The sequence below is a fragment of the Notamacropus eugenii genome, chromosome 3 (assembly GCF_028372415.1).
Source record: "Notamacropus eugenii isolate mMacEug1 chromosome 3, mMacEug1.pri_v2, whole genome shotgun sequence".
In the NCBI taxonomy this organism is placed as follows: Eukaryota; Metazoa; Chordata; class Mammalia; order Diprotodontia; family Macropodidae; genus Notamacropus; species Notamacropus eugenii.
The window spans coordinates 39116177-39142966 of NC_092874.1; the positions used below are offsets into that span (position 1 = coordinate 39116177).

Sequence of the window (26790 nt, forward strand, 5' to 3'; positions counted from 1 at the left end):
AAAAATAGAAATGAGGGGAACCTAAAATTTCATACAGCATTATGAAGCAGTAATAATAAAAACTAATTGATGATGGGGAAAAAAAGAAAAGTAGATTGGTGGAATTCACCAGACTGAAAGCAGCCACACAATAGCCAGAGTTAGATTAACTGGAGAATACAAACCACTAGGAGTGGACATCATAGAGGAAAAGAACTGCTGAGAAAACTGAAAAGTAAAAATTGATTTTGATCATCATCTTATGCCATGTAATACAAACGGATATGTGATTTAAATGTAAAAAGTCACATCATAAAAGAAAGACGAAGGAGGAAAGAGACATCTTTCATAGGTTTCACAAAGGAGAGAATTGCTACTCAAGGGATGGAGGTGATCATAAAAAGTTTCCATTTTATGAAGTTAGGTTATTTGCACAAACAGATGCACAAACTAGTTATTATAAAACTAGTTCAATTAGGACAAGATAAACTGTCAGTTGGGGAAAACTTTGCACCAAATGCCTTGATAAAAATCTCATATCCAAGATTTATGGGGAATTTGCACAAATATGTAAGACCAAGAGTGATTCCTCAGATAAATGACCAAAGGATGACTGAAAGTTGTCAGAAGATATGCAGACCATATCCATATGAATAGATGTGCCAAATTGTGAACAATGAGAAATAAAAATTAAAACAATTCTGAGGATTCGCTTGCTACCCAACAAATTGGCAAAGATCATAAAAGGTAAAAATAGTAAATGTTGGAGGAGCTGTGAGAAAACAAATTTTTTATTTAAGTACTCTGTTCGTGAAACTGTGATCCAGTTGAACTATTCTGGAAAACTTCAATTTGTGAGAAAAGTGACTCAAATTTTTATACCCTATTACCCACTAGTGCTGCTAATTAGTATATACCTCAGGGAGATTAAAGACAGAGGGAAAGGTGCCATAGGTACCAAAATATCCAAGCAACATTTGTGTGTGTGTGTGTGTGTGTGTGTGTGTTAGCAAAAACAACCCTTGAATCAAAATGGTTACCCTTCATTTGGGAACTTAATACACTGTGGTATATGAATATAATAAAATATTATTGCATCACAAAAATGGTTAATATGAGAAATTCATAAAGACTTTGGATGACCTCTGTGAGCTGATGCAGAGCAACATAGAAAGATCAGAACAATTCTTGCAATATTATAAATCATTATGGCGCTAAATGACATCAGAGTTCAAATTCATGTAAAGCATCCTCTTGATTCGAGAGGATTGATGATAAAACACAGCGTTTTCCCTCCCTCCCTCACCTTGGTGTAAATATGGCAGACTACGGGTCAGGAATTCAGCATTTGCTGTCAGACCTAGTGTCAGTTTGTGTTTGCTTCATTTTTAATTTGTTACAAGGAAATGTATTTGGGGTTGGGTGATAGAAAAATGACAAGGTGGTAAAATAAGCCAGCAACAAGAAAACATAAAAGAAAAAGAGTAAGGGAAGGAATTGAGGTCATCATCTAAATAATTAAAGCCAAAAAATCTAATCCAACTACTTCCTATACATTTCCATATGTTTTGGAACTAATTTATCCAAATAACTCTAATTGCCGAATTCACCCTAATCTGTGTGTTTGGACTCACTACCTCTTGTTAACCATTTGACTTTAATCAGTCTATTATTTCAAGAGCTAACATATTTCATAACTCAAAAGAGAAATTCTAAGAAATCTGGCATTGTGAGAGCGTGAGGGAGGGAAGGAAAAATGCAACATAATATGTTCATAATTATGAATATAATCCTAAACATACTGCCTTAGGTCATGAGGGAGTTGTTTATTTTCTATACTATCTCTGTGCTTTTAAACTGGAAAATGATTTAGGTATTAATGAAATGCCGGAATGTGTCTGAAGTGCCTTAAATGCTGGACTGTGGACTTTCAAGATGGAAATTTTCTGCCAGAGTTGTTCTGCATAACCATGAATGTTGGCTTCAGAAATTGTAAACTAATCGTTTATTGAACTCTTGAAAAACAAGTTGATGAATGTTTGGCAAGAGGGTCTGAATGAAAATATCTCTTGTTTGAGTCAAAATTTAAGAAGGTTTTGAAGTTCATAGATATAATGATAATCAGTCATTTCAGTCATATCTGATTCTTTATGACCCCATTTGGTGTTTTCTTGGCAGAGATACTGAAGTGGTTTGCTATTTTCTTCTCAGCTCATTTTTACAGATGAGAAAACTGAGGCAAATAGGGTGAAGTGACTTGCCCAGGGTCACACAACTAATAAGTGACTGAGGCTGAATTTGAACTCAAGAAGATGAGCCTGATTTCAGTCCCAACGCGTATCCGTTGCACCAGCTATGGTGGTGTTTGGTTATTTATTGATGGAAAAAAGAGCTATTAAAGCACTTCTGACTCATCTTTTTCCCCCAAAAGGTCCGTATTTGCATTCCCAGTTCCCAGAAAGTTACCCACAGAGATGATCTTGTTTGCTTGTAGTTGTATCCTAAGTGCTTAAAACAGTGCCTGGATCATAGTAGGTGCTTAATATGTGTTCTGTTTATCATAGCACCTGAATTAGAATCATGCCACCTGTAAAACATTGGGCCAGTCTGTTAACCTATCTGAGCCTCAGTTTCCTCTTCTGAGTATATCACATGTATAATATTCCCATATGATACCTGAACTCATCTCCTTTCTCTCAGTGAGCTGAGTTACTCACGCTAGCAGATCTGTGGGGGATTTCTGATAGGGAGATGGCCACTGCCACAACTGCACAGCTATTGCTCCCTCATGGGGTTCTAGGAATAACTCTGGAGTATGGATGTGGGGATAGAGGATGCATTCCTGCTACTCATCACTGTAGCTCCTGAGCCCACACTGATGTGCTGCTTCCCATTTAAATATCCAAGAGTAATCACAATGACACTATTGATTCTAAAATATGAAATATTTACTCAGCACAAAGGCAGAGGCAAGAATAATTATAACATTTATTCAATAGGAGAAAAACCAGGAATCTAGGTCACAATCTTCCATCATTGTACTCATGTCTGTGGGGGGAGAGTGGGCACACAAACCTTGCAGTGAGGGATGTGAGTAAGGAAATGCCTGGGCTAACTCATGGCCCAGGACTGCAGAGCTGGATGTTGATCATCTTTTTAAGGGAATAGTCTGAACCACAGGTCACCTGCCACATTTGAGTCTCTTTGCTGTCCTGCTGGATGAAGGCATTTCTCTGCTACTGGTCTGTTAAGCAGTGTTAAGTCCTTTTAATAAGCCCACAGTATTACATTCTTTCAGTTAAGCAGCACTTCCCTGAAGTCTGAAATCTGTCAGACTAACCAGGTCTCTTTCCTGTGAGCTATCAGGGTTAACCTCTCAAACAAGAGAAAGTAGGAAAGACTCTAAGGTCTTCTTTGAAATTATAGATAGTGATAAGGCAATGCAGCCTACCTCTTCCTCTCCCTCTTTTACTTTCTTTTACAGGCTTAACCATGTTCCAACCCGCTAGAGCATAATCTTTCTCTCCCCTCCTCTTTATGGCCCCTCAGGGTTTGGATTTTGTAGTCTCTTACAAAATCAGCTGTGATGGACGTAGGATCTCTGATTATACAACATAGCATTGAATACACATCAAAACATAATACAATAAGGTTGGTTAACTCAGTGCACCAGACCTTAGTGCCAAACATGGCAGATATACAGCAGTGACACATGCAGTATACACAGTGTGATGCAAAGTGTCGCTACAAAATGTTGCTTCAGTGACTGCAAGTTTGAATTACATGGAGAACATACCGCAAACAAACTTCATAATGCCAATATCCGTAGGCCTATTAAATAGTAAAAGAGCAAAATTATATGTACTGTATATTACCAAGAGTAAAGCAAACACAGTTAACTGAAAATATAGCTACGTTGCACACCTGGTACCACCACAAAGTAAATAAACACAAAACCAAATTAGAGTGAAGCAGAGACATTCTTAAACGTGGAAATTCATTGTTGAAGAGCTTTCTCTTAAAGAACCCTAGTGAGGGGGAACACACTGTCTCTAGAAGGAGTTCATTCCATTTTTGGACAGTTCTAGCTGTTAGAAAAGTTATTCCTTTGCTCAAAATGTTTTTTAAACTTGTGTTATTGGAAATGGATTTCAAAGTCTAGCAGTTGATGAGCTGCCATGGTAATTGGCGAGGGACCTAAAGATGACAGGCATGTACTTACTTTTCAGGTCATCCTTTGAATTTCTGCCGAGGTACCTGTGCTCTCTCGTCTCTCATTGGGTCTTTCTTGAGTGCACATCACTAGGCTTGTCAGATCATGTGGTGGTTCAGCAGCCTTTAATATCAACAATCAGGACACACAGGGAGTTTAGCAGGAACAGTCTGATTTATTTGCTGTTGTGAGTTTTACTTTGGATCTTCAGATGTGAGCAGCTGTTGTATATAATCTTTGTGTGAGGGGTTAATCATTCGAGACCAGTCTCCCCCAGAGCATAAGAAAGATTGCTTGAGGCAAGCAAGCATTGATTAAATGGGAAAAGAAAATAGAATGTAATTATGAGTTTTCTCTGTTCCATTGGACATGAAGTAACCTTATGAATGCAACTTTTCTCAAACAATGATCACATACTTGGATCTCTGCCTTTTTAATTACATTCCGGATACATATAGATATTTCATCTAATGAACAGCTGGTGAAATTGGATTTGCATTTTGTTGAGTTCCATTGAAAACTTCCAACTTTCCTGTTTGACAACTGTTATTTATCCCTAAAACACAAAGAGATGAAGTCAAATCATAAAATCCTTTTGAAGGTTGTCTTTGCCGTTTTTACCTGGGTTTTGTATTTTTACCTTTCATATACTCATTAAGATAATTGCCATGCCTTATTCAGTGACCTCTGTTTATGCCACTGCCATGCCTGAAGTAAGCATATATACCTTAAGTTCCTGTTTTTCTTCCATTTTTCAAAGAATTTCATATGCATCATGTATGTAGTTTGAGCTTATTCATTACAACAATTCTGTGAAATAGTTGGGGCAATTGTTATCTCAGTTTTGCATGAGGAAACTGAGGCACAGAAGTCAAATTGTATTACCACTGTCCGTCTCATAACCAGCTAGTAAAAGAAACTTGGGAATGCTGGCTTTCCTAGCCTAATATTCTTTCCATGAAACGACACGATATCTGTTCCAATTTGATATTCTCTTTCCTTCTGTCTTCACTAATCCAATTTCATTATTTTCTGCAAAGCTGGGCTCAGAGCTCATTGCCTTCCCTAATAAGTCACACATCAGGCATCTAGCTGGTTGCATAATGGTTAGAGCTAGGCCCAGAGTCCGGAAGATTTGAGTTCAATTCAGCCTCAAAGCAGGCTGCCTAGGATTTTACTGGGAATCTTTTGCTGTGAAACTTTTGTTCATTCATTTTCAGCCATGTCCGACTCTTCATGACCCCATTTGGAGTTTTCCTGGCACAGATATGGACTGGTTTATTATTTCCTTCTTCAGCTCATTTTACAGATGAGGAAACTGAGGCCAGCAGTCACACAGCTAGTAAGTGACTGAGATCGGATTCAAACTCGAAGAGATGAGTCTTCCTGACTCCAGTGCTGGCACTCAATGCTCTATGGCGCTGCCTATCTACCCTACTGTGTAGCTAGTGTACTATGTAGCTTCGTTGCAGCTGGTATGCCAGTATATGCTTTTGTCCAATTAGTCTTAAATTTGAGTGCAAGGGAGACTATCAAGTCAGGGATCTTCCACAAGTGTGGGGTCCAAAGGACAGCGCCAGAGTCATTAGCACTAATTCAGAGCTAATAGATCATTTCTAAGACACATAGGATTGCTTCAAGATGGTGGCTCGTTAATATCTTTCATAATAATTAAATTCCACTGCGTTAAATGATTGCCATATGCTAGACACTGTACAAGGTGCTGGGTACGTAAAAATGAAAATGAGAAAGCATACTGGCCATCGGACAGCTTGTACTCAACTCTCCACCAAGTTATTTGTTTGTCATTCAGGTGTTTCAATCATGTCCAACTCTTTGGGACACCATTTGGGTTTTCTTAACAATGATACTGGAGTAGTTTGTCATTTCTTTCTCCAGCTCATTTTACACATGAGGAAACTGAGGCAAATGGGGTTCAGTGACTTGCCCCAGGCTCACACAGCTAAGAAGTGTCTGAGACTGACTTTGAACTTAAGTCTTCCTGATTCGAGGTCTGCCACCACTCTATCTACTGGGATGCCTAGTTGCCCATTAATTTCATGGTTTTTGTGTATTAGGGGTTCGTTCTAACCTAGGCTGAGTGTAATAAGATGAATGAAGAGAAGCAGTGAGGTGGCCTCAAATTAGGAGTTTGGTAATATAAGGTCACAAATTGTGATGTGTGTTGTGTTCTACTGGGAGAATTGTTGTGCCAGGAGTCCAGAGCGGGCAGCTCATTGGCATATGCCACCACCTTCCCATGCAACATTATTCGGACATTTAGCTTCTTTCTAGACTTCATCTACCTTGTGTTCCTTCTTCCTGTTCTACAATGGAGCTAGTGCTTTTTGTCCCATGGTAGGCCACTGATAGTTTCCAGTACTGACTAAGCTAATTCACTGAAACTACTGTGTCAAACCTCTCCAGACATCTTCAGTTCCCTGACAGGTAGCTGAGGCAGCTACTTGGCACAGTGAATGCAGTGAATAGATTGCCCAGACCATGCCTGGAAAGAGGAAGACTCATCTTCCTGAGTTCAAATTTGACCTCAGACACTTAGCAGCTGTGTGAGCCTGGGCAAGTCACTTCACCTTGTTTGCCTCAGTTTCCTTCTCTGTAAAATGAACTAGAGAAGGAAATGGCAAACCATTCCAGTATCTTTGCCAAGATAACCCCAAATGGGGTCACCAAGAGTTGGACACGATGGAACAACAAAAACTCCTCAAGACTGTCTTTTGCCTTTCTTTGTATCTCCAGAGCTCAGTAGCAGAGTGCCTGGCACACAGAAGGTGCTTAGTGTATGTGTGTGTTCATCCTTCGTTGCCAAAGAAGACCACGCCACCAGAGAAATGATGACATGACTTGCACTTGACTTTGTTTTGAATGAGGGTGCAGGTCACCACCCTCACTTCTCCTCTTGAGCCATCTGAATCCAGTGACCAGATATTCATCAGGTTGACTGGAGATGACCCAGGATGAGGCAATTGGGGTCAAGTGACTTGCCCAAGGTCACACAGCTAGTGAGTGTCAAGTGTCTGAGGTGAGATTTGAACTGAGGTCCTCCTGACTCCTGCACTGGTGCTCTATCCACTGCACCACCTAGCTACCCTGAAGGTGCTTAGTACGTGTTTACCGACTGACTATAGAAATATTAGCCCTGAAATTCTTATAAGTGAATACTAGGGTGAAAGGCAAGAGCTAAATAATCAGGGAAACTGCCAACAATAAAATCTGAAATAAGATTAAAGTTGACAAGGGGAAAATCGCCATTCATCCAAGTGTATACAAGTATGCAAGTATTCTTACAAGTATTGTAAGAATAGTCTTGGAGATTCTAGGGAGAGGATTTCATAAAAATCCCAAAGTGATGAAGCATACCATCTACCTCCAGAGAAAGAACTGATATTGTCTGAATACAGGCTCAATCAGCTTGTTGTTTTAATCTGTCTCTGTCTCTCTCCATCTCTCTCTCTGTCTCTCATTCCTTTTTTCTTTTTTGATTGTTCGAGTCTTTTTTTACAAAGTGACCCACATGGAAATGTTTTACATGATCTTGCATTATTGAATTATTTACCATCTCAGGGAGGGGGAAGAGAAAGGATAGAATTTGCAACTCAAAGCTTTTTTAAAAAATGTTAAAAATTATTTTAACATGTAATTGGGGGAAATATTTTTTAAAAAACAGTTGATAAGAAAATTAGATCTTTTTCTTTGAAAGATAGAAAAAACTGATAATGTCAAGTAGATGGAAGGAGACTACCAAGTGGGATACTTCTATTCGAAAAAGAATATGCCCAAGATGGTAATTAAAAAAACATAGACTATGTTTCCAAGTCTGTTTCCGGACCTGTTAAAAAGAGGGCTTTCCATCCAAATGGTTCTTTCTGTAGTGTTAGAAATGGGCCATGCACCCTTTTCTACCCCACAGATTTATCTTAGGGGCTTTCAATTCAAAACACCACCTGATAAATACAAAAATTTTGTTAAAATTCAGTTTATCTCTTCAAAGATGAGAAGATGCTGATGAACATGAATGAGGAATGGGATACAGAGACAAAAGAGGGCTTAGTCATAAGATCATAGATTTGAAGCTGGTCATCTAGCCAAAAGCTTTCAGTTTCGCAGATGGGGAAACTGAGACCCAGGGAGACCAAATAACTTTCCACAGGGTGTACAGGTGCTAAGTAGCAGAGATACTTGGGTCCTCTGACTCCAGAGCAGCATGTTTTCATTGTACCATCTTTGCTGTAAAGAACCTTGCCAGAATAAAGGCCTCATCTACAATGATGAGAATCTTTTGTGACAGCCTGGTCTGCCTGAGATGGCAGCGAAGACTTTACCTTAGCTCTGTCCAAATGCATTGTCTGGGAGCTGCAAAAATATGACTTTGTCCAGTCGTTCACACTCCCCCGTTAATGTCTTTGTAACCAATTTGTGTCTGCATAGGCATAGAAAGACTGAACAAGCATTAAACACTTACTGCATGCCAGGCACTATGCAAATAGAAGCAAGACAGACCCTGCCCTTGCAGAGTTTCTATTCCAATAGAAGACATAGAAAGCTGAGAACAGAGGAAGGGGATGGGTTCTCCAGTACAGCATGGTTAGGAGATGAAATAGGGAAGTGAGGTAAGGCAAATGCTTACCTGTTAGAAGCCAAAAAGGTGCTGGGGTACAGTGCAAGTTTCTGGAGTTAGAGATACTTAGGTTGCTGTAGATGCTTGCCAACATGTAGCCCTTGAAGAAGGAAATGATAAACCACTCCATTATCTTTGCCCAGAAAACCCCAAATAGGGTTGCAGAGAATCAGACACAAATGGAAAGAAAAACGACTGAACAAAAATCCCTTGGAGCAATTAGTAGTGTTAAATGGAGACCATAATGCCTCAAATTTGTATAGCCCTTTAAGTGCATTCATATTACCTCATTTGATCCCCACAGCAACCCTAACCTCTGTCTGCCTCGGTTTCCTCATCTGTAAAATGAGGATGATAATAATAGACCACCTCTCAAGATTGTTGTGAGGATAAAAATCAGATTATTTTAAAACCTTTGGAAGCCTTAAAGCATTGTAGAAATGCTTTCCTCCTCCTCCTTCTCCTCCTCCTCCTCCTCCTCCTCCTCATCATCATCATCACTGTGTTTTACATTTGAGAAGACTGAGGGTCAAAGAGATGAATGTATTTGTCCTAGATCACCCAGCTAAACAGCAGAACTGAGACTTGTACCTTTTTCACCACATCCAGTTACCACCAAAGCAGTGTTACTGTGACTTCTTTAAAAAATGCTTTATATCTTTACATAGAATTTCCCACCTTCCCCCAGACTGACTCCTTCCTTGAGACGGAGAGAACAGTAGAGCTAAAACATCTGATAACAAACCTTTGTCTAATGGTATTCTGCAGTGATCATAGAAATTGAGGGTTTTTAAAATAAATTTTCTTTTTCCCCAATTCCATGTGAAGATAATTTATTGTGGTTTTTTCAAAAGTTTTGAGTTCCAAATCCTATCCCTCTCTCCCTTCCCTCCCACCTCCCTGAAACAGTAAGCAATCTGCTGTAGATTATACATGTGCAATCCTGTAAAACATTAAGAATTGAGGTTTTGAATTAAAAGTGTCGTTAATTCTCGGGAGTACCACAGTTTCCATTTATATAGCTACGTATTATTCCCAAAGTGTCTTCCTCACACTGGCCCTGGGAGATAGGGTAAGCAGGGTCTGCTCCATTTGCCTGGTTTCCAGAGGGTTTAAATGCCCACCCAGGGCTACCATCTAGTAAGAGAGGGAGGTGGACTGTGAGCCCAGGCATCTCTTGTCCTTCCTCCTCCCTACTTTTTAGAACTCCATGTGGTTTACATGTGAATTAATTGTCTTAAATCCACTAAAAGCTCACTTGTATCCTGTTTGTGCCCTTGATAATCTTTCAAAGCAAGGATATAGCACCGGAACTTCTCAAGGCAGAAACCTTAATTCCACTGTGGCTTGCTAGTCTCAAGTGATCGGTTGTTCAAAAAATTCTGGGTAAGAGGCCAAGGGCTCTGAGTGAGGGCCAGTTTTGCAGCTGTGTATGTTTTTTTAAAAGGAAACAGCGTTCTAGGCAGACACAATTTATAGTGATTCAAATAAAAAACTATTTTATAGCCGTTCACATCAAGAAAAGATTTATTGGCCTCAACTCTCCCAAGTTGGAGTGAATGGAGGACTGAAAATTGCAGTTGGTGAAGAGTCCTACCTTTGAAAGCATACTCCTAAAACAAGCAGCAATTAACTCCACTGTTACTGTATTAAGACGAATGGTTACATGAAGTTTTTTATTTTGATTACATGAAATATATACCTCATTGAGTTTCCCTTCATGTTCTCAAATTGCTTTTTTTAAATAGATGCTTAAGTGTTGATCTTTCGATCGCAAAACCTTTTATAAGTACCTACTATGCGCAAAGTGCTGCATTCCTAGAAGACCAGACATATCTGTTCCAGGCAAAGATAATCCAAGTGCCAGTTCTATTCCAGGCACTGTGCTATGCGTGGGGGTAGGCGAGAAAAGAATAATCATTTGGATGTGATTCCTCTTAGAACTAGTCAGAGCCTGGAGGAGGGAACTGGTCTGAATTAACTGGAAATGATTTTTTGTGGTGGTGGTTGTGTGATGAGTCTGTGACTTCCATGATATGGGACTAAAAGCTCACAAGCTGTCCTTGCTTCTCCATCCCGGGAGGCTCTTGTCCATGGCTCCTCATAAATCACCCTCCACTCAGTGTTCTGGGGGCTCAACTTGAACTCTGCTGACAGTGCAAGGATACCAGTGGAACCCATGAGCCTCCCATCCTTTATCCCTCACTCTTATCTCTCTATGAATTGCTTGTGTTCTTTTTTCTTACGCATTTCTTCAATGACACCCTAGGCCGTGCTCCTGATGAATTCTTTGCTTGTTGTGTGTTGTAGCCTGTTCACATTGGCCATGTGGCCTTACTTGCCCCTTTGGGTAATTGTCCACTTTAATTTTCCAGAAGCCATAACATTCTACAACTTGCAGCCATTGAGCATCACCAGAAGAACACTGATGTTAAAGGGATGAGTCTCTGTTTCAGGGAGACACTAAAGTTTAAATATGGGCTTAGACACTTACTAGCTGTGTGACCCTGGACAAGTCTGCCTCAGTTTCCTCACTGGTAAAATGGGGATAATAATAATACCTACTTCTCAGAGTTGTTGTGAAGATCAAATGATTTAACTGTAATGATGACCTGAGACAATGAAATTTGGCCTGGGCACTTCGCTGCTGATTCTAGGTTGTACCTCTTCTCAGCGGCATGTAGCTTAGTGTACATGCTAAAAGCACATTGCCTCTCTTCTGTTTCAGTATAAATCCTTTTAAAATGTGTCTATGTAAACAAAAAATGGGAGTAGTTTAAAACCTTTAAGACCTTTAATCTCCCCTTAGAGATTTTTGTTTGATTTTGTGACAGTCTGTTTTTCCTAATAGTACTCTTTATTGAATTGGTAAATGAACATTCATTTAATTTTTATAATTAAAATAATTATAATAATAATAATATATGTAATATAATAAATATTATATTACATATCAGTAATCACTGTGGTCATCAGACATATACTTTATAGGGATTAAAAAACTTGGGTAGTGAATCATTGAGTTCAGCCTTACTAGTTCTAGTCCAGTGACTAAAAAAAAATCCTACATTTTTCAGTATCAACAGTAAACAGGTGGCTCACTTAAAGGGTGGCAGCAAATTCAAACTCTCCTGTTCCCGTATATGTGCTGTACACTTACTTAGAACTAGCATTAATGAACCTAAGTTATTCAGAAAGGAAATTAACCACTTGAAGTCAAGCAGAACTGGTATGAATTGGTTGAAACTGACCAGAACAAGTTTCAGAGTAGCTTCGAGCTGGTTGAAATTGGTTAATACTCAATGGAACTGATCAGAACCAGCTCATGTGCTCCAAACCTGTTGGAACTAGTTATGAACAAGTTAAAACTAGCTGAATTAGTCTAAGTTGGTTAGAACTAATCAAAATTGTCTCAAGTTGGTTTGAATCAGTTAGAAACAGCCTAATTTAGAATGTGTTTTCCCCTGAAATGTTTTTGTTCTTTATTGTGACATTCAGTGCCCCTTTACTGTGTTTCCAATGCTTAACTCTCAGAGGCTGTTGCTTCATAGACACTACTGACAACCTGAGGAGCTAGAATCAGGTCCATGAGGGTACATCATCTGGGTTTCTTAGAGGTGTGCATTACTAAAAGCACATATTTATCTATAATTCATTTGCTGTAGTGTATAAAAATGGGTGTTTACAGTTATCTCTTCCACATAACAACTCTCCCCATCCTAGTTTCAATATATCATAGATTGGCATAAGAAATAAGATGGGAATTTGGGGGGAGTTTTGCACAGAAAAAGGTTAGAAACTCAGAGATATATAATATCAACATTTTATCTTTTAATAGCATAATAATTCAAACTTCTTCTTTGGTACAAAGGGAGAGCCAAAAAATTTTATGTAAATTTTCCAGATCATGGGGGTGCTATAAACTTAACCCCCCAAATATGGAAGGGATAACTGTAATGAAAAAATTTTTAAATAGTGAATTATTCCCAACTACTATCAAAATAATTTAAAACAAGTTTTAAAGAAATATAAGTATGTATCCCACTGTTAGCACAGTGCCTGGCACATAGTAGGCACTTAATAAATGTTGATTATTTGCTTCCCTCCTTACTAAACTTTTAGCTTTTATTATTTATATTAATATCAGTGTTACGAGTTCTGAGCCTAAGTTAAAATAAACCTCACTGACAGTGTTAAATGAACTCTGAGGGATTGTAGGATGTTGTACAGGTTAAGAAAATTGCTTCTATTAGTGGGGATAAAGATTCTTGGTACTAATTCACCTGAAGGGGGCAGAAGGTGTTTGGTATCCCAGGGGAAGCACAGCTTTGGGAGTGTTGAACAGGGGCTGATAGGTTCTAAATAATCATGAAAGTTATGAGGGTTGGGAAAAGGGGGGATGATTCAGGGACCCCCAAAGACCCAAGTATGAGGGGAGGGTGGTCTGGAATGAATTCACGGACTCAAGCATTCTTGAAGTCAAGGTGGCATAGATTTATTGCTATACTTTTCAGTGGGCAAGAGTTATTAGGGAACATGCTATTTGAAAGGGGGGTACAGGTAAAGTTTATATAGGATATTCTATAGTAAAACGTGTACCAAATGTGCTAGTTAGGTAATTCAGGGTGGGATTAGGGAGTAGTATAAGGAGTGGTTAGTTCTTTAAGGAACATGCACTTTTACTATCTACTGTGCAAGTGTTTTACCTAGTGGGAAATAGCTCAAGATGGGACTACATGGAGGTGTAGTTTTAGACTTGAAATGTCACTGTCAACTAATGGTCAGGACTGACTGAAAAATACTGCTGCCCCTATCAATGACTTGTTAGGCAAGATAAACATAAGTGAGTATACTTATGTCTAAGTCTGGGATACATATGATAGGTCAGTGAGTATCAAATATTTTTATGACTCGGTACATAACCAGTTCAGCCAGTACACACAGCTGGTTCAAACTAATAAATTTTACAGGTATAGCAGGCTTAACTGTATCAGGAAGAGAGAGAAATGTTTTTGCTAGGGCATCTTGTCCTTGGCTGGAGGAGAAACATCCAGGAGCAGGCTAGGAGAAATGTGATTTTAGAATTAAGGTCTAAACACAGGCAGCCAAGCACCCAATCAAAAGGATATCAAAAGATGAGGAAAAAGAAGAACAGGATTGAGTCCCCAAGAAGTAGGTAACAAAGTGCCCTCCACTACATCCATCAAGAAATAACATCCCAGCAAATAGATTCTAGAATATCCTAAAGGGGGCATGAAATAAAAAAGAGGCATAATACAAACATTTCTTAAAAGGAGTGTTACAAATTTAAATCACTCAAATTAAATAACAGATGTGATGCAGGTGGGGAAAGGAAAGAATTAGGTTTGATATCAACTGAGAAAGGCAAGGAGAAATTGGGAGTGTGATATAGACAAAGACAGAAGTCAATAGACTGGGGAGGATAATGGGATGAAGGGGAGTTATGGGGGGGCAGGGAAAAGGGAACAAGCATTTATTAAATGACTACTTTATGCCAGGCAAAAAACCCAAAAGAACAAAATAAACCTCACTTTAAACTTATCTTAGGGAAGACTTCCGGTATGTAAATACAGCTTTTCCTCTCATCCTTGAGGACTAAGGAATGACTTGAAGGTGCTGCCATTACAGGTTGGTTTTTTGGTTTTCTTAAACCATCCTTTAATCTCCTAACTTTCTAGTTGCTTGCTATTTAGCTCATGTCATCTACCTTTTGAGAGGAGACAGTCCTTGGCCCTTTCATTTCCTTGACATGACAAATGCAGAAAGAGGAAAACGTACACCATGTGGGACTCCCCCTAGTTAGTATAAAACATCAGTTGGAAGTTTGGTTGGTTTTTCTTCCTCTCCTTGGACAACTCATACTGATCTTTGAAGTCCAGAGCTAAGTGGATGGGAAGAAGTTAATTTGAATCATATATTAAGTATCTTCCACAAATCTCTATCAAAGATACTTGGCTGTCTCCTTGCATTCCTGCTTCTGTTTTTTTTTCTTGAAAAATTTACACTTTTTCCCTTTATGAACATATTCTTTTTTTCTAATATATTTTCCCCAATTACATGTTAACACATTTTTAAACATTTTTTTAAAGTTTTCAGTTCCAAATTCTATCCCTCCCTCTTTTCCCACTCTGCTCTTGGAGATGGTAAGCAGGAGATGGTAAGCAATCAGATATATAATCATGTAAAAATTCCCATATTCATATGGACATTCTTTTAAAAAATACATTTGTGCAGAACTTAAACATGTTGTGATTTTGTCATGTATATCAGGGGGAAGAGAGAGGGCAGATCAGATTTAATCCTGGGGTTTAAGAAGATGCTTTGTAAGTTTCAGGATGCCCCTGGTCAGGACAGGGCTGGGGGAGTATAACCATTGTCATTTGTTTGTTTTTCTTATTTTAGGCTCTTCAGAATTAAAGTGTGAGGTGCTGAGCTCATGTTAGGAACATGTTCCTGTTTTTTCTCCTCATCATAACTTGTGCCCAAGCGCAGTCTGTGAACCAGGATGCTGGTAATAGCATATTTGGCTTTTTTTCTCTTTGATCTTATTGTGAAAAGTGATTGAAACCACAGGAGTTTCTGGTTTGGGGAGAGAGGTTGTAAATTTCACTTTATCTATTTTTAATATTAGTGGCCTGATTTCCACAGCTTGCAGCTGACGGTTATCTTCTTGGGAGGAGAGCCATGAGGAAGGCCATCTATTTGTCTCAGAAAAGACCCTGAAGGGCCCTTCTGGGAGCTTTGTATGAAAGTTTTCTGTTAGCATTATGTCATTATTCTGACCTGTCATGATTGGAAACACTTTTTATTATTGCTTTGCCTGGTGTTTGTTTTGACTAGATGCCCAGCAACTTCCCCATTTTTAACTGGGGGTGTGTTGGAAGGGATTGATTTTGTCCTGCCTGCTTTTCTACCACAACCAATGTCTTCCAAAGACCATCCGTTGTACCCGTGGTCCAAAGCAGAATTTGGGTAACAGCCCTAGGTAACAGAGGGAGTCTGGCCATCCCAGCACGCAAACCATTATTATCCATTCTGCTTTACTGATGGCTTCCCTCTGGTCTTGGCTGTCAAATCTCAAACCAATGAAATTAAATTTAGAGGGTGTGATAAGTAACATTCTTGGCAAGGAATTAAACGTTTTAGGCAATATACTGCTATCAGAATGCTATAAAGAGAGAGAGATGATGCATGAGACACTGATTCTGGGTTTATAGCCATTGAGAGGGAGGACAAAAGGATTGAAATGTTGTTTTTCTTTTTTCACAAGAATCCTTAAAATAACCATTTCCTAAGAGCTGGAAGGGACATTAGATATTGTCTCACATAAGCCCTGTACCCTGCCTTCTCTGCCTTATAGTGTGCTGAGAAGTATTTGAAAAAGCTTTTAAAAAAAAATTCTGGCTGGAAAGTGAACCTAGGTTGTAGTGGTGGTTGTTATGCCTTGTCCAACTCTTTGTAACCCCATTTGGGGTTTTCTTGGCAAAGATACCAGAGAGGTTTGCCATTTCCTTCTCCAGTTCATTTGGTAGAAGAGGAAACTGAGGCAAATGGAGTTAAGCGACTTGCCCACGGTCACACAACTAGTGAGTATCTGAGGCCAGATCTGAACTCAGGTCTTCCTGATTGCAGGCCCAGCGCTCTACCCACTGTTCCACTCAACTTTTCCTGTCAGTTTAATGGTGGCTGCTTACTGCTAACTTGGGGCAGGGGAAAAAGATGAGGATGGGAGACATACATATAGAACCCAAACCTAATGCTTATCTATACCAGAGATGTCAAATACATAGCCCACTGCACTCCCAGTGTGGCCTCCACCACGTTAAATGTAATTGAGGAATATTTCACAAAACACATAAAATATAATGACATAGACAATGTTAATATGTTGTTTTCTAAGGCAATATGTGGCCTACGGGGATCCTTGTATATGGTTCAGTGACTCTCATTTCTAATTGAGATCAGCGCCCCTGCTTTATTGTATCAGAGAGATTGAAGAACTTGTCCATGGTCAAACGGCTAGTAAGTGACAAAGGCAGATTTTGAACTGAGGTCTCTGCTTATTCCAAGTCCAGATTAGATCCTAAAGCTTCCCTGGAAATACAGCCCTAAAACGAGGTCATAGGAGTCCTAAACCCTCTAACCTTAATTTCATTTGAGATTTATTTGATAGCCAAGAGCCCTCTAGAGGTCATCTGAAACTAATGATAATAACGATAAAAATTAGCTTTTTAAGGTTTACAAAACACTTTACAAATACCGTCTCATTTGGCCCTCACAACTACTCTGAAGACGAGGCGCTGTTGTTATTCCCACTTCACAAATGGTGAGGGGAGGTAAGGAACTTGCCCAGGATCACATAGCTAGTCAGTATCTGAGGATGGATTTGAACTCAGGTCTTCCAGACTCTAAGTCCAGTATTCTAGCCACGGGACAACTTAGATGCCTCAAAATTTTGTTCTCTTTAAAACATAAGGCATATTGATTCTTTTTTTTCTGGTGATGCTTATGTATCAAAGGGAAAACTATGCAATGGAAGAAAAAAGAACTCAGCTTTCCCAATGCTTAGTTTAAAATCCTGATTCTGCCATTTAGCTATGTCAGGTCACAAATATGTCTGCACCTCGGTTTCCTCATCTGCAAGATAAGGGGGCCCAGGTTGGATGACCTTTATTGCAACTGTAACTATTTCTGAAGAATCAGTGAATGACTGTTAATGTTTATTCACGTAAACATTGCTGGCATGTAAGCATTCATCTTAAGATAGTGTAAGCAAGCTTTAAGTTTGTTATGTAAAAAAAAAATTCTTGAAGTTGTACCATCTGCTGAGAACTTTCAAGTCACCAGTCTGAGAACTTGGAGTTGCTAAGCAACAGACTTATTCCACTAACTGTTCAAATATTATTGTATCATCCTGCAATATGTTAAAATTTTTATATTTTATTTTTTCCAATTACATAAAAAATCAGTTTTAACATTTATTTTTTTTAATTTGAGTTCCAGATTCCCTCCTTCCCTCCCCTTGTCCTACCTTGAGAAGGCAAGCAATTTGACATAGAGAAGACATATGTAGTTATGCAAAACAGTAATATTTGTTTAAAAGAAGACATAAAATGAAAGTCTACATTCAAGGCTTTATAATTCGTTTTTTAAAAAAGGTTTAACCAATTAGAAGCCCCATTAGCATTCTTGCCTAGAAATTATTAATGAAATCCAGGTGATCCTGTTCAAGGTAAAAATGATTAGGAGATCTATTAAGAAAGAAAGAAATTCCCCACCAAAACCTCATCACATTTGCGCCATCTAAGTATATCCATTTTTGTTTATAGCCAAAAGAAAATTAGCTCAATATAAATGATATGATTGAAAGATTCAGTGTACAATAAAAAATAACTTATATAGCAGGGTTACAAAGTATTTTTCCCCCACAACAAGCCCATGAGGCAGAGAGAGTAATTCATATTTTAAACTTGGACAAATTAAGTGACTTGCAACTAAGGGGTATAGAGGCCAGGATTCAAACTTAGGACTCCTGACTCCAAGTCCAACCTTCTTTCTTTTGCAACAACCTAGTCCTTGGTGCCCCTTCTTTTCTTCGTGGAAGTAGTTTATTAATTTCAAGGCATTCATTTCACTTCCTTGTCTGTGCTTGAAAAGGAAATCAAGAGAAAAAGAAATTTTTCTCTTTATACATTTTGATGGTATTAATACGGTGGCAAATTGATGGTTTGACTAGGCAAAGATGTTTTTTTTTTCTTTTCTCATTTATTTTTCTATAGATCCTGAGTTTGCTGATGTCGTGTTCCTGGTGGATAGCTCTGATCACCTGGGGAGCAAGTCGTTTGCTTTTGTGAGAACTTTCATTAACAAGATGATCAACAGTCTGCCAGTTGAAGCCAACAAGTTCCGGATCGCCCTTGCTCAGTACAGCGATGATCTACGCCAGGAGTTCCCACTGAGCCCCTTCGCGCCCAAGAGCACTATGTTGAACCACCTCAAGAGAAACTTCACCTACATTGGGGGGTCTTTGCGAATAGGCAACGCTCTTAAGAAAGTCCACAAGACCTACTTCTCTGGGTCGACGAATGGAAGAGACAAGAACCAGTTTCCCCAGATTCTGGTGGTCTTGGCTTCAGCCCACTCTGAGGATGATGTGGAAGAACCAGCAAGAGCTCTGCAGAGAGACGGAGTGAAAATCATCTCGCTGGGGATGCAGAATGCTTCAGAAGGAAACCTAAAAGCCATGGCCACATCTCAATTTCATTACAACCTTAGAACAGTGAGAGATGTCAGCATGTTTTCCACAAATATGACCAGCATCATTAAGGAGGTGGTAAAGTACAAGGGACAAGCAGATGACGTTGATGTGGAAGGTAAGATTTTTCTCCCTCCCCCTTTCTCCTTTCCTCTCCTTCCTCTTCCCTCCCTCACTCTCTTTTCCTTCTCTTCTCCCTCCCTCCTTCCCTCTCCCTCCCTCCTTCCCTTTCCCTTCTTCATCTCTATTACTATGCTGTAGATGGTGTCTATAGAGTGTTTTAACAATATTTGCAAAGCAATGTACATTTGTTATCTTAGATCCTTGCAACAATTCTGTGAAGTAGATAATATTATTGCCCTTATATTACTGATGAAGAAACTGAGACCAAGGTAGGTTAAGTAACTTGCCTAGTAAGTAGCTGGTAAGTTTATGAGGTAGGATTTTTGAACTCTCGTCTTCTCATCTCTGTGTCAAGTACTTGTATCCGCTGTACCTCCCAGCTGTAAGCTTCTTGAGCTGTAATCAAATGCTCATGAAAGCTCAAGAGGGGGACCAATTAAAATACCACGTATAATCCTCTCTGATTTCATAGGAACAAGATGTTGGATTGGTTTTCAGAATACTTCAGTGCATGTGTTTTAAACAGTCATGGTCACCTGACTGAGATGATGTTAAACCAAGTGAATGATAATATCCTATTAAGAACTTGTGATGTGAGGGAGCTCTTACATCGGCTCCTGGTTTTTCTAGGTGATCTGGATGGTCTGCTTTGTGCACTTTTAGAAGAGAGCTCCTCATAGACATAAGTTTAGAGAGGACTTTCAGGATCATCCAGCCCAACCCCCTCCTTTTACCTGGTTGGTAGAATGCCTTGCTCATGGTCTTACAGGTAGTAAGCGGCAGAGCTGCTATTCAGACCCCAGATATTTTGACTCCAAATTGAGCTTTCTTTCCAATGAACTCTCCCTATCAGGTAAGCATAGTGTAGGGAAAAGAAAGCAATGGCTTTAGTTTTGGAAGACCCTAGTTCAAATCCTGCTGCTGACTTTTGTGAATTTTTTGGCAAATCACTTAACTTTTCTGGGCCTCAGTTTCTACATGAATCAGTGAGGGGGTTGGACCACATGACTTCACAGGTTCCCTTCTAGCTCTTGAACAGTGCTGCTGCATCACTTCCCTAATGTTCAGAAGCATGATGCATTTAATGTGTTGATGACTAATTTTAATATTAAAACATAACTATTCAAGTAATCAGGCTGTGATCTTGTTGAAATAATATTCCTTCCAGTAATACAAATCTCAGACCAGACTATCCAGTGAAATTCTTGGCCGTGTCCTCCATTAAATTGTCCCCATGGAGGTCCACCCAACATGCTGGATGCCTTCCTTCAATTCTTCAACACAGTGAGAATACTAATGGAGTTTAAGGAATAGCTATTGGTTCCCTATCGATTATCCTTCAATCTCGTCATTTAACTGGTTCATCTTATTTTTTGGGGGGGACACTTTTTCTGGGTAATTAAGATGGCAAATGTCACCAGAGAAATCCATACATTTCAGAAGCACATATTTGTGGACCACCTACTACCGTGATTGTTCTTGATCCCCTCTCATCATTAGTATAGATCTAAGAGTTGATTATATTACTAAGCACTTTATAAATAAGTACATGGGGAGAGAAGGGAGGGATAAATTCATTGCTCAAAATGGATATCTCCACAGGAGATAAAATACCATGCATCGTTCGTTGCTTCTGAGTAAATCCACTTGAATTAAAGCACCATTGATCACTTCTTGGTGAATGCTAAGGGATGCTTTTATGATTACGTTCTCTCTCCAAAGCTGTTGAGCATTCATTAAGATCATTTTAGGAGAGAAGGAAAGGAATCTAAGCTTTAATGTTACAGGGTTTAGTTCCTAACACTGTTTGTTCCCTTTTGCTTCCTCTGTCAGTTATGTTTGAGACATTTTATGTAAAACAAAGACATAAAACTAAGCAATGACAGGTTTTAATGCGAAACTATAGGATCATCTCATGTGAATGATCTGCTCTTTCTTTTCCTCCACCCAAGTTTGTCATGGCACTTCTGTGGCTGATGTCGTATTCCTCTTGGATGAGTCTGCCAATGGCACCCAGGAAAACTTGGAGCATCTGAAAGGATTCCTAGAAGAGAGTGTGTCCTCTTTTGATGTAAAAGAGAGCTGTATGAGGATTGGCCTGGTGACATACAGCAACGAGACGAAGGTGATACGTTCCCTGGACACTGGGATCAACAAGACAGAGATTCTGCAAGAGATACAGAGCCTGTCTCCCAGGGCTGGGGGAGCCTACATTGGAGCTGCCATCACAAAGATCAGGAAAGAGGTCTTCAGCGTCCACAGAGGCAGCCGGAAGATGCAGGGGGTCCCCCAGATAGTCATTCTGGTCACTCATAGACCATCGGAAGATAACGTCTCTGTAGCTGCAGTTGACCTTCGGCGTGAGGGCATGACTGTGTTCACAGTGGGCCTGGAAGGCTCTGATTATACCCAGTTAGGGCAGATATCATCTCACCCTCCAGAAAAGTATATTTCCAAGCTGAAAACATTTTCAGACCTGGCAGCCCATAATCAGACATTTCAGAAGAAACTCAGGAGTGAAATACAGCACAAAGTATCCATTCTGTCGGAATGGACTGAAAACCTCAAAACTGGTAACTACGTTTTCCTCACCCCAATTTCAGACAACCTATAAATGATGGGGCTTATTTTCACTTGTCTAAGATAGTGTAAAAACTACTCATGGGGAAAGTATAACCAACAGTTCAGGTAGAAGAGGTGAAGGGGGAAGCAGCAGAAGGGAAAAAAAACATTTTATTAGGTGCCTACTGTGTTCCAGGCACTGTGATAAGATCTTTACAATTATTATCTCATTTGTTCTTCACACCAATTCTGGAAGATAAGTCCTATTATTATCCCCATTCTACAGATGAGGAGAATGAGGCAGGCAGATTAAATAACTTGCCTGGAGTCACTCAGCTAGGAAGTATCTGAGGGTGGATTTGAACTTGGATCTTAATCATTGCATCACATAGCTGCAGTAGAATTCTATTTCTTTTCTTTTTATAAAGGTGTAAATGTGTATTCCAATCTCCAAGAGCATGCCAACTGTTCTAGAGTACCTTCCTCCATTATCCCTTCTGATCATTCTCTCCTTTTTTCTTTTCTTTTTCATCTTTCTTCTCTACCTCTCCAGTTCCCCCTATTTTTCTCATCTGTTATACTTCTCCTTCCTTTTTTTTTTCTTTCCCCATCCCCAGCTGCTAATGAATAGACTAGTCACGGAATTTGGTTTTATTTTGGAAGGGTGAAGTCAACTTGAGGGTAAGGACCAATACAGTTATTTTTTTTACCCTGTGGTTTGTTTGTCAAAGAAGTTTACATGGTTATTTTAGAAGATTAAGCAGTACCTTGTGAACATAGCAGCTGTGACATAAATATCTGGGGGTAGAAGAGAGGTCAGGATTCACAGCAATGTCTTGTGGGTTTATAGAGCACTATAACTGAGAAACCAATATCTGTACATAGACACCAGCATGCATACATAAATGCAACCACAGACACAGTTTCTGCTTAATTCAATGTGCTAACAAGTTATTCAACATTCATTTACTTTTTCTATTTATTTTTGTTATTACTCCCCAGTTAGATGTAAAAGCAATTTTTAACATTTGTTTTTAAAACTTTGAGTTCCAAACCTGTCACTGAGAAAACAAGCAATTCAATATAGGTTATAATTCAACATTCATGTAACCAATGAATACGAATTCCCTCAGTGAACAAGCCAGTGTTAAGTTCCTTGCTATGAGGAAGCACTGTCCAAGGTGCTGGGCATATGAAAATAAACATGACTTAGTCCTTGCATTCAAGTAATTTACATTCTGTAAGGTGAAGCACCATCTCAAGTAATAGTATGTAAAGAATGGCAACTGTGGGGATCAGAAAAGGAGTCCTGGATAAGGTGACCCTTGGACTTAGTTTTGAAGAAAGCTAGGGGTTCTGAGAAGTAGGTGGGAGGGAAGGCTTGCCTCACAGCCATGGGGAACAGCTCATGCAAAGTCATGGAAGAGGGAGAGGGATGATGTTGTAAAGAAGGCTGTGGAGTCCAGTGGAGAGCACTGTGAAGACATGGTCCCCAACCTTATGGAGCATGTAGTCAAAGAAAGAGAGATGAGGTGTGTAAACATAATAATGATGCCAATAGCCAACATTTTTCTAGTTCTTGGACATTGGGAAGTGCTTTCAATATATTATCCCATTTGGTCCCCGTGTCAAGCCCTGTGAGGCTCGTGCTGTTATTATTATCCTCATTTTACAGGTAAAGAAATTGAAACGGACTCAGGTGAAGTGATTTTTCCAAGGTTCCATCACTAGTTAAGTATCTGAGGGTAGAGACCAAGACCAATCCTCTGTTGCACCAAGCTACCTCTCTAACATAAAAGCACAATAAAGAGAGTTATAAAGTGATGGGGTAGTTCAGAGAAGGGACAAAACTAGGGAAGATTATGGAAGATTTCCTAGAAGATGTGGAATTTTGAAATGACCCTTAAAGCATCCTTCAAGTAGTAATTAATGTTGGGGAACTGGATTAAAGAGAGATAGGGGGAGGAAAAAAAGTGATTGTAATGGAGAAAAGAGAGTAAGCAAAGGCACAGAGGTGAGAAACAGGAAGGAGTTTTTGGCAGATTATTCCAGTTTGCTTAAAGTATATAATTGGATATAGGAAGTAGTGAAAGGTAAGACCAGAAAAGTAAGTTGATAGCAAGTCATGGAAAACCTTTCATTCACTAGGCAATGGGAAACCATCAAAGGTAGTTGACTGGATCAGGCAAGAAAAGGGTAACACAATCAAACCTATGCTATAACAAGTTAGAAAGGCTTTAAATAATGTGTTCAAGTTTACTTGGAAGAAAAATTGTGTCTCTATAATGAATATTTTATTTTATTTTTTAAGTTTATTTATTTATTTTTAGTTTTCAACATTCATTTCCACAAAATTTTGAGTTCCAAATTTTCTCTCCATCTGACCCCTCACCCCACCTCGAAACATCATGCATTCTGATTATCCCTTCCCCCAATCTGCCCTCCTTTCTATCACACCCCTCCCTTCCCTTATCCCCATCTTCTCTGTTTTCTTGTAGGGCGAGATAGATTTCTATACCCCATTACCTGTATTTCTTATTTCCCAGTTGCATGTAAAAACAATTCTCAACATTCATTCCTAAAATTTTGAGTTCCAACTTCTCTCCCTTCCTCCCTCCCCACCCATCCCCACTGAGAAGGCAAGCAATTCAATTAGGCTATGTATGTGGAGTTTTGCAAAAGACTTCCATAATAGTCATGTTGGGTGAGACTAACTATATTTCTTTCCATCCTATCCTGTCCCCCATTTATTCTATTCTCTCTTTTGACATTGTCCATCCCCAAAAGTGTTTACTTGTAATTACTCCCTCCTCCCATTTGCCCTCCCTTCTATCATCCCCCTCATCCCACTTATCCCCTTCTTCCCTACTTTCCTGTAGTGTAAAATAGATTTTCATTCCAAATTGAGTGTGCATGTTATTCCCTCCTTAAGCCAAATGTGATACGAGTAAGCTTCATTTTTTTCCCTCTCACCTCCCTGCTTTTCTCCCTCCATTGTAAAAATTTTTTCTTGCTTCTTTTATGACACATAATTTGCCCCATTCCATTTCTTCCTTTCTCTTTCCAATATATTCCTCCCTCACCCCTTTATTTTAATTTTTTAGATATCATCCCTTCCTATTCAACACACTTTGTGCTCTCTGGCTATATATTTATGTGTGTGTATAATCCCTCCAATTACACAAATACTGAGAAAAGTTTCAAGAGTTACAAATATTGTCTTTCCATGTAGGAATGTAAACAGTTCAACTTTAGTAAGTCCTTTATGATTTTTTTTCCTGTTTACCTTTTCATGCTTCTCTTGTTTCATGTTTTTGAAAGTCAAATTTTCTATTCAGCTCTGGTCTTTTCATCAAGAATGCTTTAAAGTCCTCTATTTTGTTGAATTACCATTTTTTTCCCCTGAAATATTATACTCAGTTTTGCTGGACATGTGATTCTTGGGTTTTAATCCTAGTGTCTTTGACTTCTGGAATATCCTATTCTAAGCCCTTCAATCCCTTAATGTAGAAGCTGCCAGATCCTGTACTATCCTGATCGCATTTCCACAATACTCGAATTGTTTCTTTCTAGCTGCTTGCAATATTTTCTCCTTGACCAGGGAACTCTGGAATTTGGCTACAATATTCCTAGGAGTTTCTCTTTTCAGATCTCTTTCAGGAGGTGATTGGTGAATTCTTTCAATATTTATTTTACCCTCTGGTTCTAAAATATCAGGGCAGTTTTCCTTGATAATTTCACGAAAGATGACGTCTAGGCCTTTTTTTTGATCATGACTTTCAGGTAGTCCCATACTTTTTAAATTGTTTCTCCTGAATCTGTTTTCCAGGTCAGTTGTTTTTCCAATGAGATATTTCACACTGTCTTCTATTTTTTCATTCTTTTGGTTTTGTTTTGTAATTTCTTGGTTTCTCATAAAGTCATTAGTTTCCATCTACTCCATTCTAATTTTTAAAGAACTATTTTCTTCAGTGAGCTTTTGAACCTCCTTTTCCATTTGGCTAATTCTGCTTTTTAAAGCATTCTTCTCCTCATTGGCTTTTTTAAAGGTGTATAACTTTTGAAAGTCTATATAGCTTTTCTAATTCTTATGCATTTCCAAGTTTGCCTAGATGGTAAATCATGCCCATGAGATTAAGATCTTTAGTAACAGGATAATTTGCTTTGACTGGACCAAATTGTCTAAGGAACTCATTTTTAAACTTTGATATATTGCAAAGCATTTCCTTAAGGCTCCTCAAAATGTTATTTTCTTTTTTTCTGCCTTAGGCTCATCTGTCTCTCCTTCCCACCAATCTCTACCTTTTTCTTTTTCTTTTTTACATTTTCATTAATGTAAATGAATGTTCATTTGTATTCCATTTCAGGTTGTGTGGAAACTGAAGAAGCTGACATCTATCTACTCATTGATGGATCAGGAAGTATCCAGCCAACAGACTTCCACGAAATGAAAATGTTTTTGTCAGAAGTGATAGGAATGCTTAACATAGCACCCTATAAAGTCAGAGTTGGAGCTGTTCAGTATTCAGACAGGTGGGAAATGGAATTTGAGATTAACAAGTACTCGAACAAAAATGATTTGGGGAAGGCTATTGAGAACATCCGACAGATGGGTGGCAATACCAAAACGGGTGCAGCCCTGAACTTCACTCTTGGGCTTCTACGAAAAGCAAAGAGACAGCGAAAAAACAAGGTGCCATGTCACCTGATTGTCCTGACAGATGGGTTGTCAGATGACAGCGTCAAGGAGCCCTCCAAGATACTGCAGGATGAGCACATCAATGTGTTTGCCATTGGCATCAAGGAGGCAAACCAAACCCAGCTGCTGGAAATTGCTGGGTCAAAAAAGAGAGTTTACTACGTATATAACTTTGATTCTTTGAAAGACATAAAAAACCAAGTTGTTCAAGGAATCTGTTCTCAAGAAGGTAAGAGAAACTTTATCTTTTCTGGAAGTATTTAACATTGAATTTTTGGGGGGAGGCCAGGATTTGTATTTAT

General features: G+C 39.1%; 1 protein-coding gene across 1 annotated transcript in view; it reads left to right on the forward strand.

Annotated features, from left to right (window-relative positions):
* The window catches only part of COL6A6 (collagen type VI alpha 6 chain), a 133704-nt gene that overhangs the window by 10519 nt on the left and 96395 nt on the right, over positions 1-26790 (forward strand). Inside the window, exons 2-5 of the mRNA XM_072651307.1 lie at positions 15252-15360; positions 18629-19222; positions 21180-21800; positions 26157-26717. Of these exons, the coding sequence (XP_072507408.1) occupies positions 15297-15360; positions 18629-19222; positions 21180-21800; positions 26157-26717 (1840 nt within the window). The 5' untranslated portion in view covers positions 15252-15296. The remainder of the gene's footprint in view (positions 1-15251; positions 15361-18628; positions 19223-21179; positions 21801-26156; positions 26718-26790) is intronic.